The 25,854-nt window shown below is 44.6% G+C and overlaps 1 protein-coding gene across 2 annotated transcripts in view; it reads right to left on the bottom strand.

Moving 5' to 3' along the window:
- GTF2F2 (general transcription factor IIF subunit 2) overlaps positions 1-25,339 on the bottom strand; it is a 993,146-nt gene extending 967,807 nt beyond the window's left edge. Inside the window, exons 1-2 of one of the 2 annotated variants that reach the window (XM_085621826.1) lie at positions 25,117-25,300; positions 15,191-15,262 (exon numbers count right to left, since the gene is read on the bottom strand). In XM_085621826.1, coding sequence (XP_085477952.1) covers positions 15,191-15,235 — 45 coding nt within the window. In that variant the 5' untranslated portion in view covers positions 15,236-15,262; positions 25,117-25,300. Of the gene's footprint in view, positions 1-15,190; positions 15,263-25,116 lie in introns of both variants that reach the window. The other variant, XM_085621825.1, reaches the window with a different exon arrangement.
- Positions 25,340-25,854: the final 515 nt, after the last annotated feature.

Below are 25,854 nucleotides of genomic sequence, written 5' to 3'. Positions count from 1 at the left end.
TTCTTCCACGGTGCTTGGATGTTGTGGTGTACATGTTGTCCTCTGCAGTCGGTCAGGATGCATCCGTGATATTCCGCTGTCGATGTTTTTTTTCTGTGGCATTTTCCGTTTGCTGTTCTTGTGCTTTTTCCCCGCATTACGCGTGTGTATTGCTGCCCTCGCGCTGGTTGTCACTGTTTTCTTTTCACGCTTTGGCCCATCGCAGGTTTTTTGGTGTTGTGGTTTGTGTTTTTATCTCCATCGAGGGGGTTGTATCGCAGACATAGTCCGCGGTTTCGGCAGACTATCGCATGGTACCGCCTTGTTGTGAATGTCACGTTGACACAGGGTTATTTTCCGGCGATAGGCTGCGATGTGTAAAGTTCGTTAACGTTTTTGGGTGATGTTTAGCACATGTTCTTGTGAATATACCCCTTACAGTTTCGCGCTTTCTTTTCTCCAGTATTTGAACATCTACTGTGTGGCTGGCCTCCCTACTGGAGTCTCATACACTCTAAGGTCTGCTGAAAGTGTTTTAAGAACAGCAGTCTGTAGTGCCATGCTTTTAACACACAGCTCACTGCATAAGGAAAGCTAAGGTTAGGGGCACTCTATATTTTTCAGAGGGAACAGTATGGAGGGTAAGTGTGCCCTGTGCAAGTGTTGATTATGGTGAATAGGGACTCCATTTGTTGTGCTTAACTGTATGAGGGATGGGAATCCATTTTGGATTTCCTGTGTATGATTCACGATGGAGGATGGAGACAGCAGGCAAGACGCAAGACCTGCTCTCTTCCCAATTCATTCTTCTGCAGTGCTATCTCCAACAATTTGGAGGGGTAGCCAAGTGAGGAAGAATCCCTGACTGGAAGCTCTGTTTCTACCACTCCTTCCTGTTGACAGCAAAGGACAAATTGTGGCTTGACCATTCTGGAAGGGATACACAAAATATCAAGAGCTGCCTGAAACTGTTCCCAGATGTAATTTGTAAGCCGTTATACGTATGGACCAATGACAGAATCCACCCAGCAGGGTGGATATGACTTATCTGAGCAGCAGAGCCTGGCTGCCTTTCAGTAGGAGACAACAGGACAGGGCCTTTGCAAGGATAGCTGTAGACTGCCTGGACACAAGGGGTTGGCCCTGCCTTGTGCATTCATAAGCCCAGCTGCCTGGTGACTGAGAATCAGTACAAGGGACATGGATCCTAGCCCTGCAATGGGATCGGAGTCTGCATTGAGAACAAAAAGCTATCTTACTGTAGAAAGGGGCGCTGCCCTGCAGGACAAAGTTGTCTAGAAAAGGAAACACCAGCTGTACAGGAATGTCCAAGAAGACAGCCTCTGTAAAGTGGTAATGGCAATTAGAACCCTCTGGGAAAAGAGGGTAAAAATCCCATGCACGGGACAAAGATATTCTACAAATAATCAGCCATGCATGTGTGTGTACTTATTCAGAGTGGCACTGTGAAGAACACACCCCACCCTCTGCACATTTGAGTGCCACCATGCTTTCATTATGCTTCCCACATCCTGAGGGGGAGAGCAGGATCAAGCAGATTCCCCACTCAGCTCCAGAAAGGAGTGTGCAGGGTGAAGAAGAAAGCCTGTTACATCAGAATAAAGACCCAGAGCAAGGGAAGAGCATTTTCACTGCATTTTCTTTGGTGTGGTGCTCCCAGGAGACGAGTTTGATCAATTCAGATAGGACTCCTAGCAGCGAGACACTTTTCACCCTAGTTCTCCTGCTTGGAGAGCTTGGAGTAAACTGCCCTCTGCTTTCAAGGGCTCCCATGGCATAGTTATATCAAGCCCTATGGAGCATTAAACGCTTGGTAATTTGGGTTTAATGTTCCCTAGAACTTGACATGAGCTAGACCCCGAGAGCAATTGAAATCAGATGTCAAATTACTCCAGTTACTTCTATTACATGGTACTTTGCGCTACTAAGCAATCTGGTGTAAATGGAAAATATGTCTATGTTAAAATGTGCATTTTCTGGGGAAATGTTCAATTCCTTATGTTGATATGTTAAGCGTGTCCAACCCAATAGGTCTGACTCTTTTTCTTCATTCCCCCATATTTTCTCCGAGTCCAATCCTGGCCTGTTTCTCATTCAGGCTAAGGGTAGAACTCTTGCAAACTTTGCTACAAACGGTCACACAATTGAAAACTTCCACAAACTCTCAGCAGATTATAAGTGGAGAGACCCGCACTTCAGGGAGCATGGTGAGGAGCAATGCAGCTTTTGGCTCCTCTTAAGAGAGGACTAAACGTCAAGAAGTGGATTGAAATTCAAGACAGTAAAGGGCAAGGAGGTTCAACCTATGTAACGTGATTGGCATCACCTGATAAATTTGCAGGAGATCCTCAGTGTTTCCGCTCATTATTAGCAGAACGCAATCTACACTTCCTTTCTCCACCCTCATTCATTCAAACAGATCAGACGAAGATCCCTTTATTTTCACACCTCATAAAAGAGACTATTGTGCGCTACACCTTCGATAATCGGAGTCCTTGGTCCATAGTTTACAAATTATGATCAGTTTTTAGAAAGCTTCCAAGCCATATTTGAAACAAGCATTGTCAAAACCAATAGGTCTTGCCTATTCAAGAGCCACTGGCTTTCCCAATGTCCTTTAGTCATGTACAGAAGCACAGCTGCTCTGCAGCATGGCTAAATGTTTGAAAAAAGTGCTGTGAAGGGGACAACACTGCCTGAGTCGTGTTTTTTTTGTAATGGCGGGTGGGATACAGAGACAACAGGAGGGAGGGTTGCAGGCAACGTAAAAAAGTTTTTAAAAAGCACTGTAACGGGGCCAAAGCAACACGAACAACGGGGGATAGAAGAGCATTGAAGCAACATGGACAACAGGATATTGGATGGCATTGTAGCAACACGGACAATCAGGCTGTGGGACGGAAGGAGCAATACGATCGGAATAAGATAGAAAAGAAAAATAGTACCTTAATCGCAGTGTGAGCAGCAGAAGGATACTAATCAAAATGAAGCAATCAATATTTGGTCCATGCTCCACACGAAAGTAGAGGAAGTGAACCCGCAATGCACTTACCAATTAGGAGGCAACAAATAAGAGGGATTGTGAAGCCAATGAATGGTGACCAATTGTTGAGCTCCAAGCCTATAGTAGTAACCAATATCTCTGGCAAGCAACAGCAAATGCACTGCCTTAGGTGAGACCTAAAAAGACTTACTAAACAGGCCGCCCAGACAAGGCTCCTGACCAGGAGACAAGGAACTAAAGAATTGTTCAACTGTATTAGCCATTTACACCATCTTGTTTCCTAAGCCAAGTGAAATTAATTCTCCTAAAACTTGTTGACTTTATGTTCTTTTTTGACCTTGTACAGTGCTCCACTGCCTTTTTGCAGATTCATGCATTAAAAATACCTTATACATACATACCGCATGAGGGTATTTATTCTTTCACAGTCAAAGAAGATGTAATCCTGAAGGAATACTAGAGTAGAATCTAAAGAAGAAATTCATCAGACGTTCACCCATTTCCTTCAGACTGAAAATTAACAGGAAGTACTGGCTCTAAATTGAATTAAATGTTCATGTGTTTTCTTGATCCTATTTTAGGTAAAACTATTTTGTATTACTTGTATAACATTAATTAAATGTCAAGTTCCTTTCAGTAGTTAATACATTTAAATTAACTGATAGACTTTTTAATGCGCCGATTTAAAAGACAGTCCAGGATTTCTAGAAACAACTCTGACAGGCATAGTAGCTTGAGCCCACACCGCTCTCACTTCATGCCCTACAGGCTTTTATTATATTTCCATTACAAAAGTACATTATTTTAATAATTTGAAAGGAAAACTGAAGATGTTACAACATCCTAAATACACGCTTGAAAATCCTATTCTATCAACACCAAGAAACAAAGAAAACTCGTCCAGACGGACTCACAAACCATAATCAAAATTGAACCAACTATAATGAATTTTGTTTCAACTAGAGCAACGACAGCAACCTCTTAAGAAAAAGATATCAGACTGGCAAACAGGGGAGGCTCATCCGCTATGGCAGAGGAGCATCTCTGCCCCCCCCCCCCCCCCCCCAACAGCAGGGTAAAAAAGAGAAAAGAGAAAACGATAATAAACACGGGATTATCATTTTCCTGGAGCCTTGGGGGTGGGGCCAGGGAGATAACAGTCACCCACTGGGAGTGGTATGCACGGTTACCAATGCACATGACGGTTTGGCCGGCTGTCTCAGGCCGGCCAAAGCGGCATGCGACTGAAGCTCTCTCCAACCGAGCTGCTTTGCTGGGTTAAACACCAAAGCAAGGATCCCAGTCTCTTTGGGAACGCAAATCATCGGCGCTCAGGCCAATCCTGAAGCTGCTTTCAAGTATGAGCCTCTGCCCGCAGTGGAGCCACAAGAGGAACAGAAGATGGCCCCCCCACCAACCCCCTCCACTGGCACCGGCTGCTACTGCTGTCAAAGTATGAAACTCTACACATAGTATTTGAAGCGAAGATGGAAATTGATTACAGTTAGATTGAAGGACTAGAGATCAGGATAACCAATTGTGAAGCTGGTTTTAAAGACAATTATAAAGCTTATAAAGAAAAAAGCTAGACTCTGCAAAGACTTCTGATGAACGTTTGTTGAAGAGCTGTGAAATGTGTCAAAATTACCTAAGATTCAATGAGCTCTCAGAATCGGGGGGAAAATATGTTTGATACTGTTTTGTTTTTTTAAATTTATTTAAGCATTTTCAAAAAGAAACACTTACAGGTACAAGTAATGCATCATATCCACTGTATAGGCGCAATCAAGATGATAAAGGCATTGAGACAGATGTTAAGGGCAAATTGGAAAACAGTAAATCACAGAGCAATATATAATATCAAAGGCAATACCATGATTGTAGCAATAGATCACATACACTGAAAGTCTGAGTTACATCAGGTAGTTCAATGGATTGCAAACAGTCAAGTGGAAAAAAGGGGGGTATGCAATAGTGGGTGAGAAAGCAGAATCTAGGTGGTAGCCACATGGTCAGTCTGTGCGTTATCGACATCGAGAGGATGAGAGAGTAGGTATGTTGTGAGGGGTCCCCAATTGTCGCGGGGACGGGAGGTAAGGGGGAGCAGTTTGGCAAATGCATACATTTGTTCCTGCCAGAACACCATATCTCGGACCCATTCCTTAAACTTAGGTGCCCTGCCCCGCCCCCATCTGCACGCTATCCGCCATTTAGCTAAGGGGAGACTGAAGGAGATGAATTTCCGGTGTGACACCGCTAACTTCTCAGTGTATCCTAGTAAGGGGCGAAGAGGGGACTAATGGAGGTGCAGTGATGTCATTTGTTCTAAGGCCGTGAGTACCTGGCGCCAATACTCCTGCACAGCACCGCAGTCCCAGACCAGGTGTAGAAAATCAGCCCCTATGGCACCACAACGATCACATCTGTCACTGTCACACAAGTTAGGTGGTGGAGCTTGGCCGGTGTATAATATGTGCGATGGAGGAACTTATAATGTAGGATGCGAAGGCAGCTACTGGACGTGCTGTGTTCTGTCTGCTTGCAGCAGTAAGTCCACTGCTAGTCTGTGAGGACAAAACCCATCTCTACGGACCACTTGTCTCGAGCAGTGCTCTGTGTGGGGCCCTGAGTAGGGTAAAGGGTATGATAGAGTGAAGAAACTAAGTGTGATACCGTATCGCTGCGCAGTCTTAGGCGCAATGGAGGAATCTCTGGAGGCTCCTGAGGATAAGTAGGGGTATGCTCCTTGAAGCCCTGTCGCAAACGGACATAAAGAAAGATGTCCATAGGAGAGGGCGGTTGTTTAGAGAAGAGTTGCTGCGATGTGCGGAATTTACCGTGAAGGTAAAGATCCCCCCAAAGTCTTGATTCCATATTTAGTTTGGGTTTTCCTGAAAACTCCCTACTGGAGGACAGGCATCTTCGGATGATAGACTAGGGGAAGCAGGGGGGAGTATAGCGTGGGAGCCTGGGATCACTTGATAGTGGCTTGCCATGCCTTCACAGTACTGGTGATTGGTGATGGGTCTTCGGTGCGCGGGCGGTGGTGGTAAATATGGCGCTTGAGTGGTATGGGGTCAGATAGCCAGAGTTCGGTTGCTACTTGAGGCATGTACCTGAGAGGGTGGAACCAGAAGTGAGCATAGTGAGCCTGTGCACATATATAATAAAGTTCAAAATTTGGTATATTGAACCCCTCTTTTGTATATGGCCTGATGTGTCCCATTGTATTCTAGGTTGTTTGCCACCCCAGGTAAGGCGTATCAGCTCCAAGCGAAGCAAGGAGAAAATGTGTATGCCCGGATCATATGGTATGTTCAGGAACAAATAAAGAAGTTTAGGGAGGATAACCATTTTTATGAGGGAGATGCGCCCTGCGGAGGAGAGCGGCAGGGCAATCCATTGTGTGATATTATCGCTGGTACCCTCCAGCGCTCAACCAGTATTAAGCCGCATCAGTTCTTCGTAGTCTGCAGAGATATGTATCCCAAGATACTTTACGTCCTCAGTGCACCACTCAATAGGGAAGTCGGGGACGAATCTTGCGACAGAGGTAGTAAGAGGGAAAATGTGGGATTTGTTCCAGTTTATATGAATACCGGAAAGCCCTCAAAATCGCACATATTCTCGGAGCAGCGGATTAAGGTTAAGTTGTGGTTCCCTAACGTAGAGCGTGATGTCATCCGCGTAAAGGGAAATCAGAATATGTCGAAGTGGGCATCGAAGGGTTTTATCCTGGTGGTATTGACGTATCTTAGCTGCAAGTGGTTCAACCGCAAGGGCGAAAAGGAGAGGCGAGAGCGGGTAGCCTTGTCGGGTGCCCCGGGTGATGGGGAAGGAAGGAGATGAATGGCCATTGATGAGAACCTTGGCTTCGGGGTTGGTGTATAACAGGCGGACCCATGAGAGGTACCCCTTAGGCATGCCCATATTTTGGAGGATGACGAAGAGGTAGTCCCATTCGACTGAGTCGAATGCCATTGTGGCAACAAGGAACACGGCTGCTAGGGGTAATGTCGGATCTACTGACCGTAATATGGAAAAGAGCGTACAAAGGTTGTGCGATGTTGCCCGGCCAGGGATAAAACCAGCTAGATCTGGGAGAACTAATTTCTCAATGAGCAGGCTGAGGCGATTAGCCAGAATTTTCGCAAGGATTTTGGCATCCGTGTTGATTAAGGAGAGGGGTCGATAAGAATCGCAGCAATCTGCTGGTTTACCAGGTTTCAGGAGAGAAGAGATCAGGGCCAGCCTCATGGACCGGGGGAGGCATCCCAGCTCTTGCGCCGCGTCGAAAACGTGCTTGAGAACGGGGAGCAGTTGATCAATGTTAGTTTTATAAAAGTCGATGGGGAGGCCATTTGACCGAGGGGCCTTCCCGGACTTCATTTGCATCATTGCCTCGTGGATCTCATCATTTTCAAAGGGTGCCTCAAGGAACTGCCTCTGAATCTCCAAGCCAACCAAGGGTTATATCTTGCAGGTATGGGGCAAAGTCTGGAGGTTCATCTCTGCGTGTACCGTACAGATCAGTATAGAATTCGGTGAAGGTGCGGAGGATATCTAGGCTGTCTCTATGACACAACCCAGAAGGGTCCCTAATTTCAAGGACATGATTAGAGAACCAGGGTAGAAGGATGTCTTGTGCTAACGCCCTACCTAGGCGTCCGCCCTCGCCGTATCTGCGGGCCGTGTGACATGTCCCTCGAAATCATGCCTCCGAATTGGACGTTTGCTTGTAATCGGAGAGTTTTTCTCTGAGCTGTAAATATGCCCCCCAGTGTCTCTCTCGTCTTACTATAATGCTGGGGTGATGGACTGGATCTGTCTGCAACGGGATTGAAAGCGGTGTTGAAATCCCCCCCCCCCCAATAATGTGAGTGGAGCCTATTTGGAGTATACGACCCCATAATGTGGTGTAGAAATCGGGATCGTCAATATTGGGCCCGTAACAGCACACCAGTGTGACTGACTGAGTGCCTAGTGTACCCACATCACACAGCTGCGCCCAAGAGAATCCTGTTGTGTGCCACCGAGAATAAAGGGAATATTCCTTTTTATAAGGATTACAGTAGCTCTGGAGTAGGTAGAATAAGAGGAGAGCACTCGAACTGCAGCCCACTTGCTAACAAATGTAGGGGTGCGAGCCGGGTCAAGGTGTGTCTCTTGTAATACCGCAATGTGGATGCGATGCCTATCCAGGTATGCTAGGACTTGTCTGCATTTCCGGGGATCTCGAAGACCCCCAACGTTCCATGTGATCAGATTTAGTTGTAGTGCCTCAGTGTAGGTTGACATGATATTTTAACATAACTATATCTTGGTGTGCTCTGCGTAAGTAAAGAGAGAGTGCGCCTTGGAATATGGAGCCTGGGTCTACCTGCAGGAAAGAAACATAGCATACAACAATAGAACTAAGTCCTCCCACCACCCCCACCCACAACAGCACCCCAATCGTGCCGGCATTCGTATCCCTACCCAACCCAAAAAACAATTGCAACAGTGCAATAAGGAGAGAGTCATACATTGAATACAGGGGGAACACCCGCGTGGGGAATGCTAGTGTGCAACGTAAATCTCCCCCTCCATGTGGGTGTAAAGTCCAGCTCCCGTTGGTGGGGAGAGACAGGTGGAAAAAACAAAGGGGGTGGGGAGGGGGGTTGCTTGGCATAGTACGATTCAGGAGTCTTCTACGATGTGGTAAGATGTGGCGTCGAAGAAAGAACAAGAGTGCCAGCTCTGATATCAGGCAAAAAGTCTCAGGCAAAAAGTCTGAGTCTCACCCAGCTGTGGCGCCTTTGGAGCGGCATGAAGACCGCCAGTAAGGACAATACCTCTAGGAAGGAACGCTGAAAAAGGAGAGAGGTAGAGCAGGGGGGTCATCAATCAGAGCCCAGCGATGTGGATTGAGATAGGCGATCCTGGGAATCTCTGGAGGGAGAATTTTTCCTGATGGTACGAAGGAAGTCATCTACTTGTTGCCCATTTGTGAAGAAGTGGTGTTTGTCATGGCATGTGACCCACAGCAGAGCAGGGTACAGTAGGGCGTATTCAATTTGCAGCTTTCAGAGCTTCTGTTTGGCAGGCAGAAATCTGCAGCACGCCTCTTGGACCGCGGCCGTAAAGTCTGGGTATAAGGAGAAGTTGGCACCTTCGAATTGCAGATTTTTTGGATCCCTGGCCAGTTTCAGTACAGTGTCGCGGTCCCTGTAGTTGAGGAGCCGGGCAATGATCGGGCGTGGGTTCGCGCCCGGGGACAGATGGGGACCAAGGGAGCAGTGTGCGCGCGCTCAACGATTAGCTGGGAGGAGAATGCGTCCGCGCCAAAGGTGGTGCATAGCAGGCGCTCGACAAAGTCTTCCATGCGGCCAGTGTTTGCGCTTTCGGGAATCCCAGTGACGCGAATATTATTGCGCCAGCTGCACGCCACCAAATCTTCATTTTTGGCCGCAATTATTTTAAGTAGTTTGTCCATTTGAGCCACCTGCTGTGTCACGTGTGTTGTGGCATCCTCAGTATCGGAGATCCGTCTTTCCGCTTCGTTGTTCGCCATGCTTCTCCACCTTCAGCACTATATAGTCCATACGAGTGTTCATGGAGTCCATTTTGTTCGAGAGATCCGTAAAGCTGTGGTGCATGGCCAAGAGGAGAGTCTTCACTTCAGTACCTGAGTTGGCGGAGCGTTCATGGATTGCGCATCAGTAGGCTGTTCTGGTTCTTCAGTATTAGATCGTGTGGCAGCCTTTTTGGTATCAAAAGGGAGTCTGGTCTGTCGCCCATCCGGCTTCCCCATGGCGGAAGACGCACCGGACGATATACTGCACCAGTGGTTAGAGGCTTGGGGAATTTCCGTTCAGAGGTCGTCGTCAAAACGGTTCCCTGAGTCAGATCTCCCTTCCGTTGTATCTAGAGGAGGAGCGGGCGTTAAATATTGCAGTTTTGGCGTGGTATTGGGTAGAGAATGCGCATAATTCCCACTTTGCAGGGCTGATTTGTCATCCAGGGGTGCAGGCGCCACAGGGGCGAGACGATCTGGGGTGGAGAAAGCGCCAATCGAGTCAAAGTGGATGGGTAAGGAGACAGCAGACTGTAGCACATCAACGATGTTCGCCGTCAGGTTGTCTGGCGTGGGGACAAGCAGGGCGGGTGCGGTGTTGTAGGTAGGACGCAGACCGCACTGCCAGTGTGAAAGGGCGCGCAAGTTATCAGTGGCACCCGCACTGAGGGCCCGAAGACAGTCTACAATCCCGTCAAATATCAGTCCTCAGGTAGCAGCCTAATGTGGGACAGCAGAGTTCATGGGAACGACAGGGCGGTGTCGTAGGAGCACGGTGCCATAGCCAGTACCAGTCGTTGCAGAAATAGTGGTGTTGGGGAATCGAATGGTGCGTGTGACGAAAATCTGAGGATTGCTGTGGCTGGGTGGAGTCAGTAAGGTACAGAGCTGATCAGCGGGAGGCCCCCGGGACTGGTCCGTGTTTGCGTGGTACGACTAGCGCATGCGGGCTCACTGTGCTCAGGAGAATCCAGATATTGCAGACTCACCAAATCAAAGGACGGGGCAGGAACGACCCAGGTCCGGGCCGTCCACCTCCCCGTGCGGGATACCTCCGGGCTCCGCGAGGCTCCCAGGGGTTCCGGTTGCAGAGAGCTGTCCCAGCGTGGCAGGCGTCGAAGGGGCAACGCCGCAGGCAGGCGTCCCGCTGCTCAGAGCGGCCTACACGCCACGTGGAGTCCCCGGCCCTCTCCTGTCTGCTCAAGCCGCCTGCGGGGCTCCACAGATCACCGTCCTCACCCCGGGCAGGCTCCCGCGACGTCTCGTAGCACCCAGCAGGGATCGTTCGTGCTAACTCAAGCACCGGAGCGTAGCTACAGGCTTCGGGGACCACTGCGGGCACTTTTTATCTAAAACAGTGTGCAGATAACTCAGGATAACTAACAAATAGTACTGCCAAGCGACCGGAGCCTCACAGGTGTGCGGCCATCTTGGTCGTGCGCCACCTAGCGCCCCATATGTTTGCTATTGTTAACCATGATTTAGAGGTAATGACAGATCAATTAATCTCAGACTGTTTGCCTCACTTTATAACTGCTACCTACCATTCAAACTATGAATTTAAAACTAGCCCTAGAGTGGGAAATATAAAATATAATACTATCACACCAAGAAAGATTTTGTCACAATTTCCATGGCTTTCAGTCAGGAATGAGTTACTACCCAAAGCTGTAAAAACTATTCAATTTAAAGGGAATCAAATTTTAATTCTCCCATTTTCTCCTTGAATTATTGCAAGAAGGAAAACCTTTTTTCAAATGTTGCCAACTAGCCGGAGATATGCAGATCAAAGTCATATGCACAATACTTGCATATCTGTTGTGAGGGATTTTGCACTAACAACCACACAACAATACATAACAGTATTTTATAGTGGTAAAAGGTTGTACAGTGGGCTGCCATCACTCACTGTCATAACTGTGGTATTGATGGCGTACGAGTAACTAAACTTATACTCTGCACCTAAAAGCCCTAGTCCAGATGCAGAGTTCATATTAATGGAGGCTGAAGTAATAAATTATGTGTAAAAAGTGTGCCAGGACTGACCACACGTGCCTCCCCTGAAAAACATGGAAATTGGAGATGGGAAGGCACTAGCTCTGAATCAGGAGATACAGTTACAAGAAAAAACTCCCATTGCTAATTAACAGATAAACCTACCATGATTTTATTTTTGAAGAATTAAAGTCTTTAGACCTAACTCATACCTCCACTGAATCAAGAGACACAGTTACAAGGAAACACTCGCATTTCTACAAAACAGTAAGACAGATGAACCTACTCAGAGTTTTAAAAAAAAATTCTTTAGACTCAACCCACACCTTCACCCCAGTCCACACTATAACCTACCCAGTTTTCGTGAAAAGTTAGTAAGACCTGCATTCCACACAGCCCTCCTCTGGGAAACCCAACAATCCAGTAGAATAAATCAGCACACTAAAGACTAGCCACTTGGGCTTGCGTCTCCTAGCACTCTTGTAATAATTGGGGCCAGCCAGTTAATGAATGTTTAACGTCACTACAAAACTCAGACAGTGAGCTAATGGTGTGGTGCCTGGGAACGCCTTTAAAATGCTGGGTATGAACAGCATACTGCGTGCCACACAAGCCAAACACTGATAAAGAACATCTAGAGGGTAAATACAGCTGTTATAGAGCAAGAACCCGTTTACGGGTTGAACAGAGCAGAATTCACCAGTGAAATGCTGCTCCATAAAATAAGTGGTCCATTGTTCAAGGACCCAGATTTACTAGGTGTGTGAAAATCAAACCGAACTATACCATCAGAAAATCAGTCCTCCAAAACTCTAATTTTGGGTTCCGGACTAGCATGCTACTCACCAAAAGAATCGCTTCCATGCCGTGTCAGGGGTCATAAGCGTTATATAAATACTTTTACAATTTCAATTAAGAAAGGGATGTATTCTGCATAAGATAGGAAGAACCCCCGACCCACACTGCTTACGCCTCTGCGGCGCCATAAGTACATTTTATCACACCTTGTGGGAGTGCCCACTGCTTACACCATACTGGGCAGCAGTGATAGACACCATTACGGAAGTCAGCGAGAAGCAAGTCCCGCTCGAGCCTAAATGCTGCCTCCTCAACATATGGAAACCAACAGACCTTAACCCCGCTGAACGTCAGTGGGCAACGACAGGCATGATGATAGCTAATCGAAATCTAGCTCAAAAATGGGGGTCGGCAAGTGTACCAACTTTACTAGAATGGTGTAGAGATATGGATATGATTATGGTAACGGAGAAGGCCACCTTTATTCACAGGGGATGCCCAAAGGAATGGGGAAGGGTCTGGGGCAAATGGAATATCTATGGGGGAAACATCTGTACACCTCCGGTATTGGATCAAGATTCGTACGATGAGCTATAACATTATTGTAATCATCATAGAGTTGGTGTCTCTGTGGAAACTATGCACTGATTGGCTGTGTGTAACTATCCTAGTGACTGTAACAGTGTATATGCAGATTGTCTTATTTCAATAAAATGTTTTCAATAAAAAAAAAAGAAAGGTATGTATTGCAGCCTGGGCCAGTTCTTAGCATCCCTCCCCAACCATCAGCAAAGGGCTTTCAGGCAATACTCTCCTATATCTTTCCCCCAACCTCCTTGCTTGCTTCCTCCTTCCCTCACCACCCCCAGCCCCCATCACAGCCCAGGTGTCTATGTAGGTATTTACCACCTGCACATATCCTCTGGAATACCATGTGGCATTCTGCCCAGCAAATCTGGGTCCAAATAGTTATTCCCCAACTCAAGGTGTCAAACTTCTAACTGCAGGAATTTTAGGCACAGATTCAGACTAGTATTGGTAATACGAGGCACCTGGAAACTCCACATAGAGTTCCTCGCAACTCCTACTTGGGCCGCAAGTGTGTAGGCACTGAGATGGTGACAGCTCTGCTAAGCTATAGCTACAGTGATGCAAGAGAATACAAAGTAAGCTGTTTCAAAATGATTCAATTGTGCCTGGGCTCACCCTACCATTCTACCACTCAGAAACCAGAATGTCAGACACCAAGTAGAAATATCAAAAACTGTACAGTGGCAAAAAATGAAAAACATTACACTTTGCCTGTATCCCATCTGATAAAGAGTCCCTCCAGTACTGTTAGGGAAACAGTTTCCACATTGTGAAAACCAGGAACCTGTACTTTAAATATCTAAAACATAGCTGCTTTGCCTAACTTCTTCTGCTTAAGTAAACACTTTTGTTGATGTTCTTTTTAGGTCTCACTGAGTCAGCGCGCATGTGCTGCTCTGCGAGACATTTAGTAGGTGAGTTTTCAAAGTGCTACTGGCTGGCCTAGCGCTTGCGTTCACGTGCACGCGCGCAGCCGGCCGCGATCACTTTCACTTTCGCAAAAGTAAAGAAAAAGAAAAAAACATCTATTTCTTTACTTTTACTATAATCGCGGCACCAATGCTTTACTTTTAATGTTCAAAGTAAAGCGCAGGTGCCGCGATGCTTGTTTGTCAATGCCACATGTGTCCAAACAGCAGCATCTTCATTGTTGGAACGTCAACAGATGAGGGTTATCTGTTCTTCTACATCACTCTGATGGTCCCCAAACAGGGCAAGGAAGTGTCTGTGCCTGTTGAAAATCATGGAGAGTAGAGCTCTGTGGCTTGGGAAGTCAATCTTTAAGTGGAGCCCTCTTCTGACAGATTACTCGTTCTTAAAGTGTTCATGATCCAGATATAAAGCGCTGGCTCCTGCGAGCTTTGCAGATGCCACAGGGAAGTGATAATTCCACAGTTTAAAGACTCACCAGCGATTTTTACTCTGCTATAGGCATATTTTTTGGGGTAATTCTGCCGACGGATTCTCTACAAGAGGAGAATCCCCCACCATTGTATTGAGCACTTCCTGCACAAATCCCATGGTTTTGTTTTTCCACCCAACCCTGAATCCGGCCCAAGGGATTCAAAAGTGCTGCAGCACTCTCTAGCTAAGGGGCAGGGCACCTCCATTATCATTTTAGCAGTGTGCGATGACATCCATAATATGTACAACATTCTGAATCCATGCCTTGATATATTATTATTATTTTTTTTTTTGTTAGCCCTGCCTTTCAATTGCTTTGGTTCATTTTGGTTCCTTGCATTTAAAGCTTGAAAGCACTGTTACTGGAACAAACTAATTGTATGCCTTTCTTAAACTATGAATAACGATTACATTTTTATTTTTTTTAAATCTTTAAAGCACTGTTAATCCCGAGGGTATGGATGCTGCACTTTCTAAACAAATGTAACCCACCCACATTTGAAGGACAGGAAGGAGCACGGGCAGGAAAGAGAGGACAGGAAAGAGAGGACGGTGCTTGGTGTCTCAGATCTCCTATCACTGAGAACTGAGAGCGCTCAGTGACGGCTAACAGCCTGTTTGGACACAGTTACTTTCTCCATATAGAAACAGGCATTGACAAAGTCAATAGGATTGACATTGGCAAGTATGCATATTTTTTTGCAAACACAGGTAATATTCAAAACATATTTGGGAATCATATAAAAATTCTAAAAGAAAAGGAGTGGCCTAGTAGCCTAGGCACACCAGCCGTGGCACGGAAATAGCTGTGCACATATCATCAGGAAAATTCTGTCACTCACAGTGCAAGAGAGACAATTGCTGACGTGGTCCGATTCATTGCCCATGCTTTAAACTGTGGCGGGTGGAAACAACTGTGAAAGAAACAACAGCATAGCAATTGATGAAGACGGCTGACCAAAAGTGCATGTGTATATATGTATTTTCATTATGTTTGGCCGGACCTAAAAAGCTGTGCCAGACCACTCTTACTAACATTCAGCCCACTACTTCTTTGCATAGCAGAGTACAGTGCTGAAACAAGCATCATGGATTCCCTCTCCACCCTACACATGAGCCTTGACTGCTCTGAAGGGTGCTATAGGCAGCCGCGGCCCATGCAGGTAAGAGCGGTGGGGCAGTGGGGCCGGGTGGAGGGGGATTTCGACAGACGACGGCAAGGGAGAATTATTTATTTATTTCATTTTCCCTCGACATATGTTGAAATCACCCGACCCCACCGCTCTTCCCTGCACGGGCCGTGGCTGGCTATAGGTTGTGGTAACTTTGGCTCTGGCATTGCCTAGGAAAGGCTAAAGGTGCAGTCTCTGCCACCAGCTTCTCATGGTTCCAACACAAAATACCTGGGTGGAATGAAGAGCCCTCTCAAATGACAGTAGCTCTGCTTGGCACCACAGGCCCTCTGAGTCCACAGTCTTTTTCCCAGATGTAGAGTGTGGCTGGTCACATTGATTTCCCTCTGTTACTGATGCCACATATATATTGAGCTCAAAACTTGCATTTTTCTACTCATAGTTTTGGAAGAAAGTCTGCCCACTTCTTCCCTTTGCTTATAAGTTTTAGGCTGTCCTAGCCTAGGTCCAGTGTCAGTGTAGGGGCATTTATCTCTTTCAACTGAACTGGGCTGAAGTTCTCTTGATGCCTGCATAGTGATGTACAAAGCATGGGCTGATAGCTACAACAGGCTGACAGTTTCAGATACTATTTGTCTCTCTCCCCAGGTTCTCACACTGTACTTGCAATTACGGGTGTCTTTTTCTGTCTTTTGCTCTATTTATTTAATCTTATTTTCCATCATATTTAAAACTACGTAGCACACATCTCCTACTGGAATATGGACCTGGAAGCAGGCAATGGGCCCCATACATTGATATGAACTGGGTCTCTCTTTAATTGGGTTGTGCTGGGGCAGAAAATAGGAATGACACCAAATAAAAGTGGGCCACATTAATGAAGTCGGCCACATTTGTAAATCAAGCAGCTCTCAATTGTTTAAGACTTACTGTCTAAGTGGTGTCTGAGCTGTGGAGAACAACATGTATTTGTGCTTGCTGCGGGCAATGGAGGAATGAGGCAGTAACATTCACTAAGTTCCTTCCATATCAAAAAGATAACAAGCATTGGCATAGCCAATAGGTCTCGCCTTTGGGACCTTATAAGTGTTTAGCCAAAGGCGAGACCTATTGGCTATGCCAATGCTTGTTCAAAGAGAGGGAACACGGAATGCAGCAACAGTCCAGTGAACTCACCAAAGGATTCTCAAACCTGGTGACTAGTGAAGTTCATAACATGGGAACAGAACAGCTGGTTCAGAGAGAGCAAGTATGGATGCAAATGAAGTGGCCGAGGCAGGGAAAAAGGAAGCACACGAAGTTGGAAAGCAGCTGGGAATGAGGAAAGGGAGCATGGATAAGGCTGTGACACCGTGCACTTTAGAGCACCTCAAGGTACCTGGAATGGATATAGAGTTATTATGCAGCTGCTTCACAAGCAGAAAAACTGAGCGGACAGGTACACAGTAGGCATGTGGGTGGGGATGGATCACAAAGAAGGGGAAAGTGTTGAAGTGGACGTTACACAAGTTGGCGGAGCAATGGCAGTAGAGAATGCTTCACTGGGACCCTCTTTCTGCTAATAATGTAAGCTGTGCAGTTGAGCTTACATTGCAGGCAGAACGGTGTTGTTGCATATAAAAAGGTAGGATCACTTTAGCTACACTTTACTACCTTAGAACTCTCATTACAAATCAGAAACTCTTGAATCTTTCACTGGGTTTCTCATCTCCTACAACAGGGCAAAACAGTCTGGATACAATTAGTACTCCTTAATAATGGATTTCGGTGATCTTCCTGCATAGTTATTATTGCTGCATTCTCTCCCTGCATGTTGCTGTCACGCACTGATTTTGCACCTCTAACAGGTCTCTCTCTCTCTCTCTCTCTCTGCGTGGCACAACTACACGACTCCTGTCTTTTCAACCATGCTGGTCTATTGGTTTGCAGTATTGCAGATACAGAACGAAGGACGATGCAGAGGTTTTAGAAATGTAATATCAATGAATCATGTTTATTTCGGGCAAAGCCCATAAAAAATATGATGCTAAATAAAACCATTATAAAAGACATTAAGTACATGACACCATAAAACATTTTAAGCCAATTCTAGCTCCAGATAACAAATTTCAAAAGTTAAAAGTGAGATCATACATAAAGTTTACAAACATAAAATCAGTCGGCAGATATAAAGTGCAAGTGACTATAACATTGCAATTGTAAACCCACTGCTTTTCTTATACGCCATACGACTGGTAGGTAGCTGCCAAGACTGAGTACACTGCCAGTGTCCTTAGGATAAGATTTGTTTCTCTATAGTTTTTTACACCCAGGGAGATACAAATAGTTCTAATCCAAGACCTCCTGGGTCTATCATAAGCCGGGTAAAAGAATAGAATATGATAAAAATCTTCGAGCTTGTTGGAACAGAAAGACCAATTTAATGTTTTAGAGACACTGGAGTCCCAGTTGGCAAAAAAACTGTTTACCCGCAGCGTACCCACTGTAAGCTTTTCAATCAGGGTGCTTGTTAAAAGGAGGTAGGTAGGCTTCCATGAACATTTCAAGTTTAGGGGAGAGTTTGAAAGACAGAAACACATCAACCAACACACCCGCTTTGGCATTTTAGTGACATGCATTGTATGTATGGATGGATCTAATATTTCTCCTGGACAACTGCCTTTGTGTTCCTGTTTATCAAGGATGTGTTTGTCAAATATGTGCTCAGACCTATATCTCCCAAACGTTGTTTGATGTATTGGAGCCAAGGGCTGGAACTACTGTTCTTTAAATGTATGACCTCCTTTAGTGCCGCTGAATATAAAGCCAGCTCCGGGGCAGACCATAGACTCATTCAGAAAAGCAAAGGCTTCAACCTAGCCAGTTCGCCAACCCTCGAAGCCAGTGTCGTCGAATAATGGAATCCCTGGTGTACTCTGTGGAAAGCTGAACAGAGATTTGATTAAACTTTTCTCTCTGATAGTCAGCTTACACAGGTTTCCTATCCCCCACATGTCTGCGCCATACAGAGTGGTGGACTGCATCTTAGCCCTATAGATCTCGATAGCAGGAGATACTATTTTGGGAGTAGTAGCTTTATAGTGCTTTAGCAATTGCAGAGGTTTTATGGAGAAGAGACATGTAATAGGATACTGGTTACGTTTGCAGAGAATTGTTCTTTAAAGTTTTTCTTAAAAACTATAATTTTATGAGGTGGTACAGTTTGTGATTTGGTGCACGTTTATGGGTATATCTAAAGCAGTTTGTGGGTTTTAAGTGCGCTGAGAAGCAGCATTTTGAAGCAATGTCATCAACGTTCAAGAAGCAATTCTGATAATGTGAGCATTCAGAGCCTAAGATTCTACACTTTCATTTTGTTTCCCTCGTGCTGGAAAATATGCAGCAATAGTGGGAACCTAGTATCAAGGTTTAGAAAAAACATCTGCCTTTGAATGTCCATTACAAAACCAAACACCCTCCTGAACTGTACCACTCATTCCAAAGAGAAATTCCTCAAATTCCACCTGCAGACAATGGGCAGAAAAATTAAGCTTTTGGGCGATTTCAAACAACGGGTTGACAAAGATTTCAACAAAGCCTCTGACTTCCAAGAAAAAATATGCAGGACCTAGACTTCACAAGATTTTGCCAGACTCAATTCATTAAGATGGGCACACACTCAGCCCGAATGCTGCCTCTCCTCTGTCAAGCGCTAAGAGACCTGTCGGTATATATGCGCTATATAAAAATAAATACAAATACAAAATACAAATACACTGGATCTCATATTTACACACAATTTAGATACATCTGACCAACGAGTATAACCTCAACTCTGGACAGATCAAAATTAAGAAACAAATATAGGGAATTCAACAGAAATTTCACCAAAATAAGAAAGTCAATCAGATCCTTCCAATTCAATTGGAGCCAATAGTTTAGAATCAAAGCCTTTCATTCTTCAACCTGCACAAATAACTTGTTGAGTTCCACATACTTGTAATGCCCCCTATTTAACATTTGCATGTGCAAAGACCGTAGACCAATACAAGATGAACCTATGGTTGTATGCTGATGACACAAATTCAATTTCATCTGGAAAATGAGCCATCTAACTGGGAGACCATTACAACATTTCAACTATGTGTTCGGGATGGAATAAATCTTCCTATGCATAAACAGAGCTCAGACTGTATTCATATCATTCAGAAATGTTGCCCCGGAAAAACTCAAATTTCCTCACATAAGCCCAACTACATCCACAACTGAAAAAGGGGAGACATTAGAAGTCCTGTGTGACTCCAAACTCTTTTGTCGCCCAAGTCAACGCTGTGACCAAGAGCATCAATTTATAGTACTGGAAACTTCCCTAAATTCTCCACACAGACTGCTGAGTTGAGCAGAATACAACCCTAGTGATACCATGTCTTGACTGTTGTTATATCATTTATACTGGTTTCCCACAAAGCTCCCCCAATAGGCTGCAAAGGCTCCGGATCCAAACTGCCAGAACGGGTTTGAAACTGCAGGGGCGATCATTTAAAACCAGCTCTGAAAGCGATTCACTAGATACCAGTGGAGGCAAGGATTAAATTCAGGATCTTCGATGCTGTGCAGAGAGCCTAATGGGGCAAGGTCCCAGCTTACACACAATGCTACATCCCACCACAACCCACAAATGGGTCAACGATCATCCACTGCACATCTGAACTCTCAAACATCCTACAAACAGCTGAAACATGGAGGAAGACCCTGGAGCGCATGGCACAATACATCGGAATGCACCCAGACCAATTTGTAAGTTGGGATGAAAAACTAAGAGTGCTCCGGGAAGAACCTGAAAATAGAATTTTCCCCATAACCTATAACTGGACTAAACTATTATGAGAGTTGCATCACAGAGCCTGGGGTCACCCCTCACTGATTGGATTCCAAATTCCCTTTACACCATTGGCTCATCTCTCCATACTTAAGTAATTCTCTGATGTAACCCTACGCAGTGTTCTACAAAAACCCTCTAGAAATAGATGGCCTTCATCCTTACAAGTGTATCTTTTTTTAGAAGGATTTGATGTGGCATTCAGTGACTGGTGGAGCACAATATAGGACTGATGTAGTTTTTTTATTTAAATCATGTTGCAGGTCTTTTAGCACATTCAAAGCCTGATTCGCAGATGCAATCAGACCAAAATTATGCTGTTAAGTGTGTACTTGGTCTAAGAGCCAAATAAAACCTTTCATGCGCTTTGGCCTCTCTCCACAAGTTGTCTAGGAAGGAACATATCTTTAAACTGTTATGTCTGCTTCACAAGGCAGTTTGTCCTACAAGTGGTTCTATTTTGTCACTGCACTAAGTGGTACAATACTTCTTGATCTCGGAGATCAGATGATCAACCTTTACTTGAACCTTTTCCATTGCTGAGACTTTAAGATGGAACAAATTATTGGAACATGTATGAAAAAATACTATCTCCTCAGGTTTAGGGAAGCTCTGAAAACTTCAGTAACTCTACAAATGTTTTGTTGAAGCTGGGTCTGCCTTTTGAGATCATTAGTTGTATGCCCATGACTAACACTCTCCATTGGTTCCGGCAAGTTCTAGAGTTAGTGTCATGAAACCTCCGGGTGTACGTGCGCTGTATACATTTTTTAATAATAATAATAATAATATGCACCTGCATTCATCTTTACTGGCTTAAGAACAGGATACCCCAATTAGAGGCAACAGTTTGCACTTTAACAAGCTCACAAACATAAGCATTCTGTAGGAAAGTGGGTGTGAGATTATTCAAAGAATCAGCCAAATTGCCCACATGCCTGGTCAACCACACATATGCATCAGAGGGTTAAAATGAAAAGCTGATTAGTAAGTGTCCAAGAAAAATACCTGTAGGTACAAAATGTAGTAGCTAACGCAGATACCTAGCAGCACAGAGTGGCATGCTGAAAACAGCTTCTCTAATGCAAGCAAACCATCCCTAGAAACATAGCCTGAGATAGTGTCTGCATACATTAGAGTCAGACACCCTCTCTATATGGAGGAAACAAAGTGTGAGGAATTTGGGGAACAGAATAGACTGTGTGATCCTGGGCACACCCACATAAACTGTGGGGAGTTGGAGAGCAAACCTTCGTACTTGAGCAACACTCAATACAGCTTTAAAGAAATGTTAATTGAGAAATATCTGAGCAGAATCTAATGCTACTAATAAACACTCAATTTACCGGCGAACAAACTCTTGTACAAGGTGTTTTTTTCTCTAGAATAGCTTAAATAATAGAAAAGAAACTTAATAACTGTCCATAAAGTCTAATGCTTTATGGGAGCTCTTTTGGTAGAAGTGATCAAATATGCTGTTTGGCATACAATATTTTCTTGCGAGGAGGACCCGGTATGCTTCCAGAAAAAAAAAAAACACAAAAAGCTCCTCTTATTGAGGTGCTCCTTTGCTCCACAAAATTCGGTTGGAGACTATATCCCATCAGTTTTGAAGATCAGCAGTCGTCATTGCTGGGGTGACCCACTATGCAGTTTTCTGTGGGATCTGCGTTCCTCACCAACCTGCTGCAGCAAGCCAAATTTCACACCTTTTGCCATTCACAATTAAGACATAGCAGAGAAACGCTCATCAGTAGGATGTGATGTGCTGAAAAGCCTGGCCAGGTGTTCCCTTCATGTCTTTAAGCCCTACATGTTGATTACATGAAAAAGTAAAAGGTGGCTTTGGCTGACCCTTGTAACCCGGGAAGGGTAGCTGAAGAACAGAAGTTGCCATGCACAATCAACACAGGAACACATTAACATTTAGAGATGCTGATAATTACTATTCTGAACCAACATACTGAACCGGCACAAAACAACAAAGGGACAATTATTAAAGAGCTGCCTATTGTCCTGCATTAATCAAATAGTGTTAACGAACAATCCTCACTGGAGACAATAGCCTGAGCCCAGAGTTAAGTATGGGAATGAGTCTGTAAGACAGTTTTCACTAATGGGATGTCTTGGACGTTCGATGTTTTCGCACATGTAATCCTAACGGAAGAGCAAGTAAGTCTGAAGTTCAAGAACTTGGCACTATATGCTGCTTGTTTCCGGTTCAGGGAAGACCTGGCTTGGTAGTTCGGGCTGGACTGTTCCCACGAGTCACAGGGTCAAGACTGATGTGCATATAGCTGGGTCTGAACTGAGGTGGAAGTGAGCTAAAGAACCATGATGGATTCAACCCAGATCTGTGATTGGGGGTGAGTGTCTGAAAAGTTTACGTCCATCATCTCCTTGTATTTTTTAAATTTTTTATTTTTACAGAGTTTTATATAGCGCGAACTTGACCCCAATCGGGTATCAGAGCGCTTTACATAGCACCAGTTGCATTACATGAGAACACATTCATTTTTGTTAGGCAAGGGGAGATTAAGTGATTTGTCCAGAATCACAGGATGTTCAGCGTCATTGCCGAGACTCGAACCCAGGTGTCCAGACTCGAGGTCGACAGCCCTAGCCATTAGGCCAACTCCTCTCCCATTAGGCCAACTCCTCAAACTATGTGCTGCTTCACTAATCAGCTTAGGTGGGGGAGGTCACGTGGGCATGGTTTGTGAACTACAGATACTTGGCTATTTAAATGTGATAAAAGTATAATGATAGGTGAAAGAAATCCTGTCTTGGGACAGTCCTTTCAGTACACCTTTGGTGCGCATTTCCTTTATTGAAGAAGTTTTGAAGCTTTCAAAAATTGGAAGAGAATGTGACAGGGGAACAGGAAAAGTATGATTAGCTCAAAGTAGGAGAACTAAGGGGCATATCAACAAGGGCTTTATCTCTGCTTTTTTGGCTTTAAAAGCCAAAAAAGCAGAGATAAAACTAGCACCCTATCAACAACAGGGTGCTAACACGCAAATTTGCATGTTAGCACCCTTTTACTCTACGCTTCCCCTTGCATCTCTAATGAGATGCAAAGGGGGCGTTCCAGAGTAAAATAATAGGAGAAATGTCGCTAAGCGACATTTCTCCTATTATCAAGAATGTCGCTAACCCTGTTAGAGACAAAAAAAGCAGCGCTAACCGCGGTTAACGCTGCTTTTTTACGTCTGCTAATTTTCAGACTTAGCCATGATATCCTATGGAAGGAGGATATCATGGCTAAGTTTGCCTGTCGCTATCAACAAGGGAACGTGTGATTATCGCTGGGTTTCCAGCGATAATCTCACGTTAGCCTGTTAGCGTGTAGATTTTTATCGCTATTGAGATAAGCGTTGCTAATAGCACGCTATCTCAGCGATAAAAATTCACGCTAGCCGGCGATAATTATCCTCACGCTAAGAGCGCTGAGCGATAATTATCGCCGGTTGTTGTTGATATGCCCCCAAGATTGCAGGCAGTAATGGTTGCTCCAAATACTGCAACTTTCTTAGTATTGCACATTTCAGCAACTAGATTGTGAGACTTAACACTGCATCCCCAAAGGAAATATCCAAATTTGTGTTGTAGTCCGACTTTTTAAAAACACAATTACTAGCAATGTCTTGGCCTGATTACAAGTAGCAACAAACTTGACAAAAAATGGGAGCAGATAAAAAAGACACAAGAGTACAAAGCTTTACTGCTTGGAAGGGCCGGGATTAAATCCCATGTCTTCAGATTCCAGTTTCAAACTTGCCTACTAGACAGCAAATAGGCTGGGGTGGTAATGGCAAAGCTGGGATATTACCCCATTTTAGGGAAATAGCTCTCTGTGGAGGGGGGGGGGGGGGTCTAAGCATACTCTTAATAAAAATGTTTATTACATGGACATTGTATGAAAGAAGTACTGCCAAGCTTAGATGTCATGTTTCCGGGCTCCATAGCTAACACCATTATACCAAATACATTACCGGTGGCAATGAATTGTCCACGTTGTTTAAGAACTGTCAAGATTCATTAAGCACTTACAACCTGAAATAAGCTGTTTCTAAGCACTCCAAATGCCTGCAGATAAAGAAATAACAACACAAATGTATATGACATTGTCTCGAGTCCTGGGCTGTAGGTGGATAGCATTGGCTATGGTGGATATTATTTACTAGGGTTCAAGATACAATGCTATTCCAACGGAATAACAGAGTTATTCATTGTGTACACTTCTCTTGGGTGGAGGGTTCCCCATTCTTTTTTCTTTTAATTCATATTTATAATCGACAGCAATGGCTTGTCTCGAGCAGTCAAATGTTAGTCCATGAGATGAAGGGACTTTACTCAAATACAGTAGGACCCGTTAAATCAGACCCGATAAACTCAATATCAGAGCAGTACTTCTTAAAAAGAACACATGGCAGATTTAAATAAGTGCATAGTGTAAATACACTCTGAAATTGCGTTCCTGGCAATTTGCTTCTAAAAACAAGCGCTTTTGAGGTCTCTGTATGAACAAAGTGCTTCCAGGGTGATCAGCGCCCTGCAAAGTGGCAACCGAAAGCTGGCCACCCTTGCCACTCTGCATAAGTGTCCTACTACTGCTTATCGCTATTCATGCTCCAGCTCCTTATGCCAATGCCAAAGCCAAGACTACTTTTCCACATGTTGTAGCCATGATTAGCATCAGAATAGACCTGGCACTTGTGCTCTTTCCCCCGCCTCCTAATTCTCATACCACCCATGCTTATTTTGGTCTATTTACCTTAACGAGCCACATCCCTGTATTCTGCTTGGCTCCAGTAAGGTCCACTTCCCAACCTTTCTCAGTCATGCTCCTAGAGTTATGGGGTGGGTGTTTTGTTGTTCCGTGAAAGCACGCGTTCAGACAGATATCTATTCTCCCGGCTGGAGTTACGATGTTGTCTAACAAAGTGAGTTGCTCAAGCGCCGGCACATGCGAACAGGTTCTGTGGACATAAACATTGAAGAAGGACGAGTTTGACGCTACTCGAACGTATTTTAAGTGTCGTATTAGAATTGGAATCAAACCAATCGACTTTATATTACCTCCTTAAAATTAATCACGAAGAAAGTGCTTGTACAAATATATTTCAATACGAATTGGAACTAATGCAATGACTTAAATTATGACGTTTATTAATAATTCGTATCGTAAGTATTCCTATTGTTAATCCTACACTGGAGAATACTGCACACATTTTAAAATATTTGCACAACTTCAATTATTGCAAAACATTGAAATATGTATGTGTCTTTTGGTTTTACTCGAACATTTGTTAAACAGATCAAATCAGTTGCCATCCCAAGATGGCCGTACCGTTTACATGCTGCGAACCACATTTCGAAGAGCAGTTTAAGCCTTAAAGCGGTTGCGCGGTTGTACGGTGGCCCTAAGACCACCACTCTTCTTAACGAAATAATTGTCATACGTTCTGAAAACATATACTTTTTGTGTTTGTATGGTATTGTTATTTGTATT

This window comes from Triturus cristatus, chromosome 8 (genome assembly GCF_964204655.1).
Source record: "Triturus cristatus chromosome 8, aTriCri1.1, whole genome shotgun sequence".
Lineage (NCBI taxonomy): Eukaryota > Metazoa > Chordata > Amphibia > Caudata > Salamandridae > Triturus > Triturus cristatus.
The sequence above is the reverse complement of the archived record's forward strand: the minus strand, read 5'-3'. Positions and strand labels throughout refer to the sequence as shown.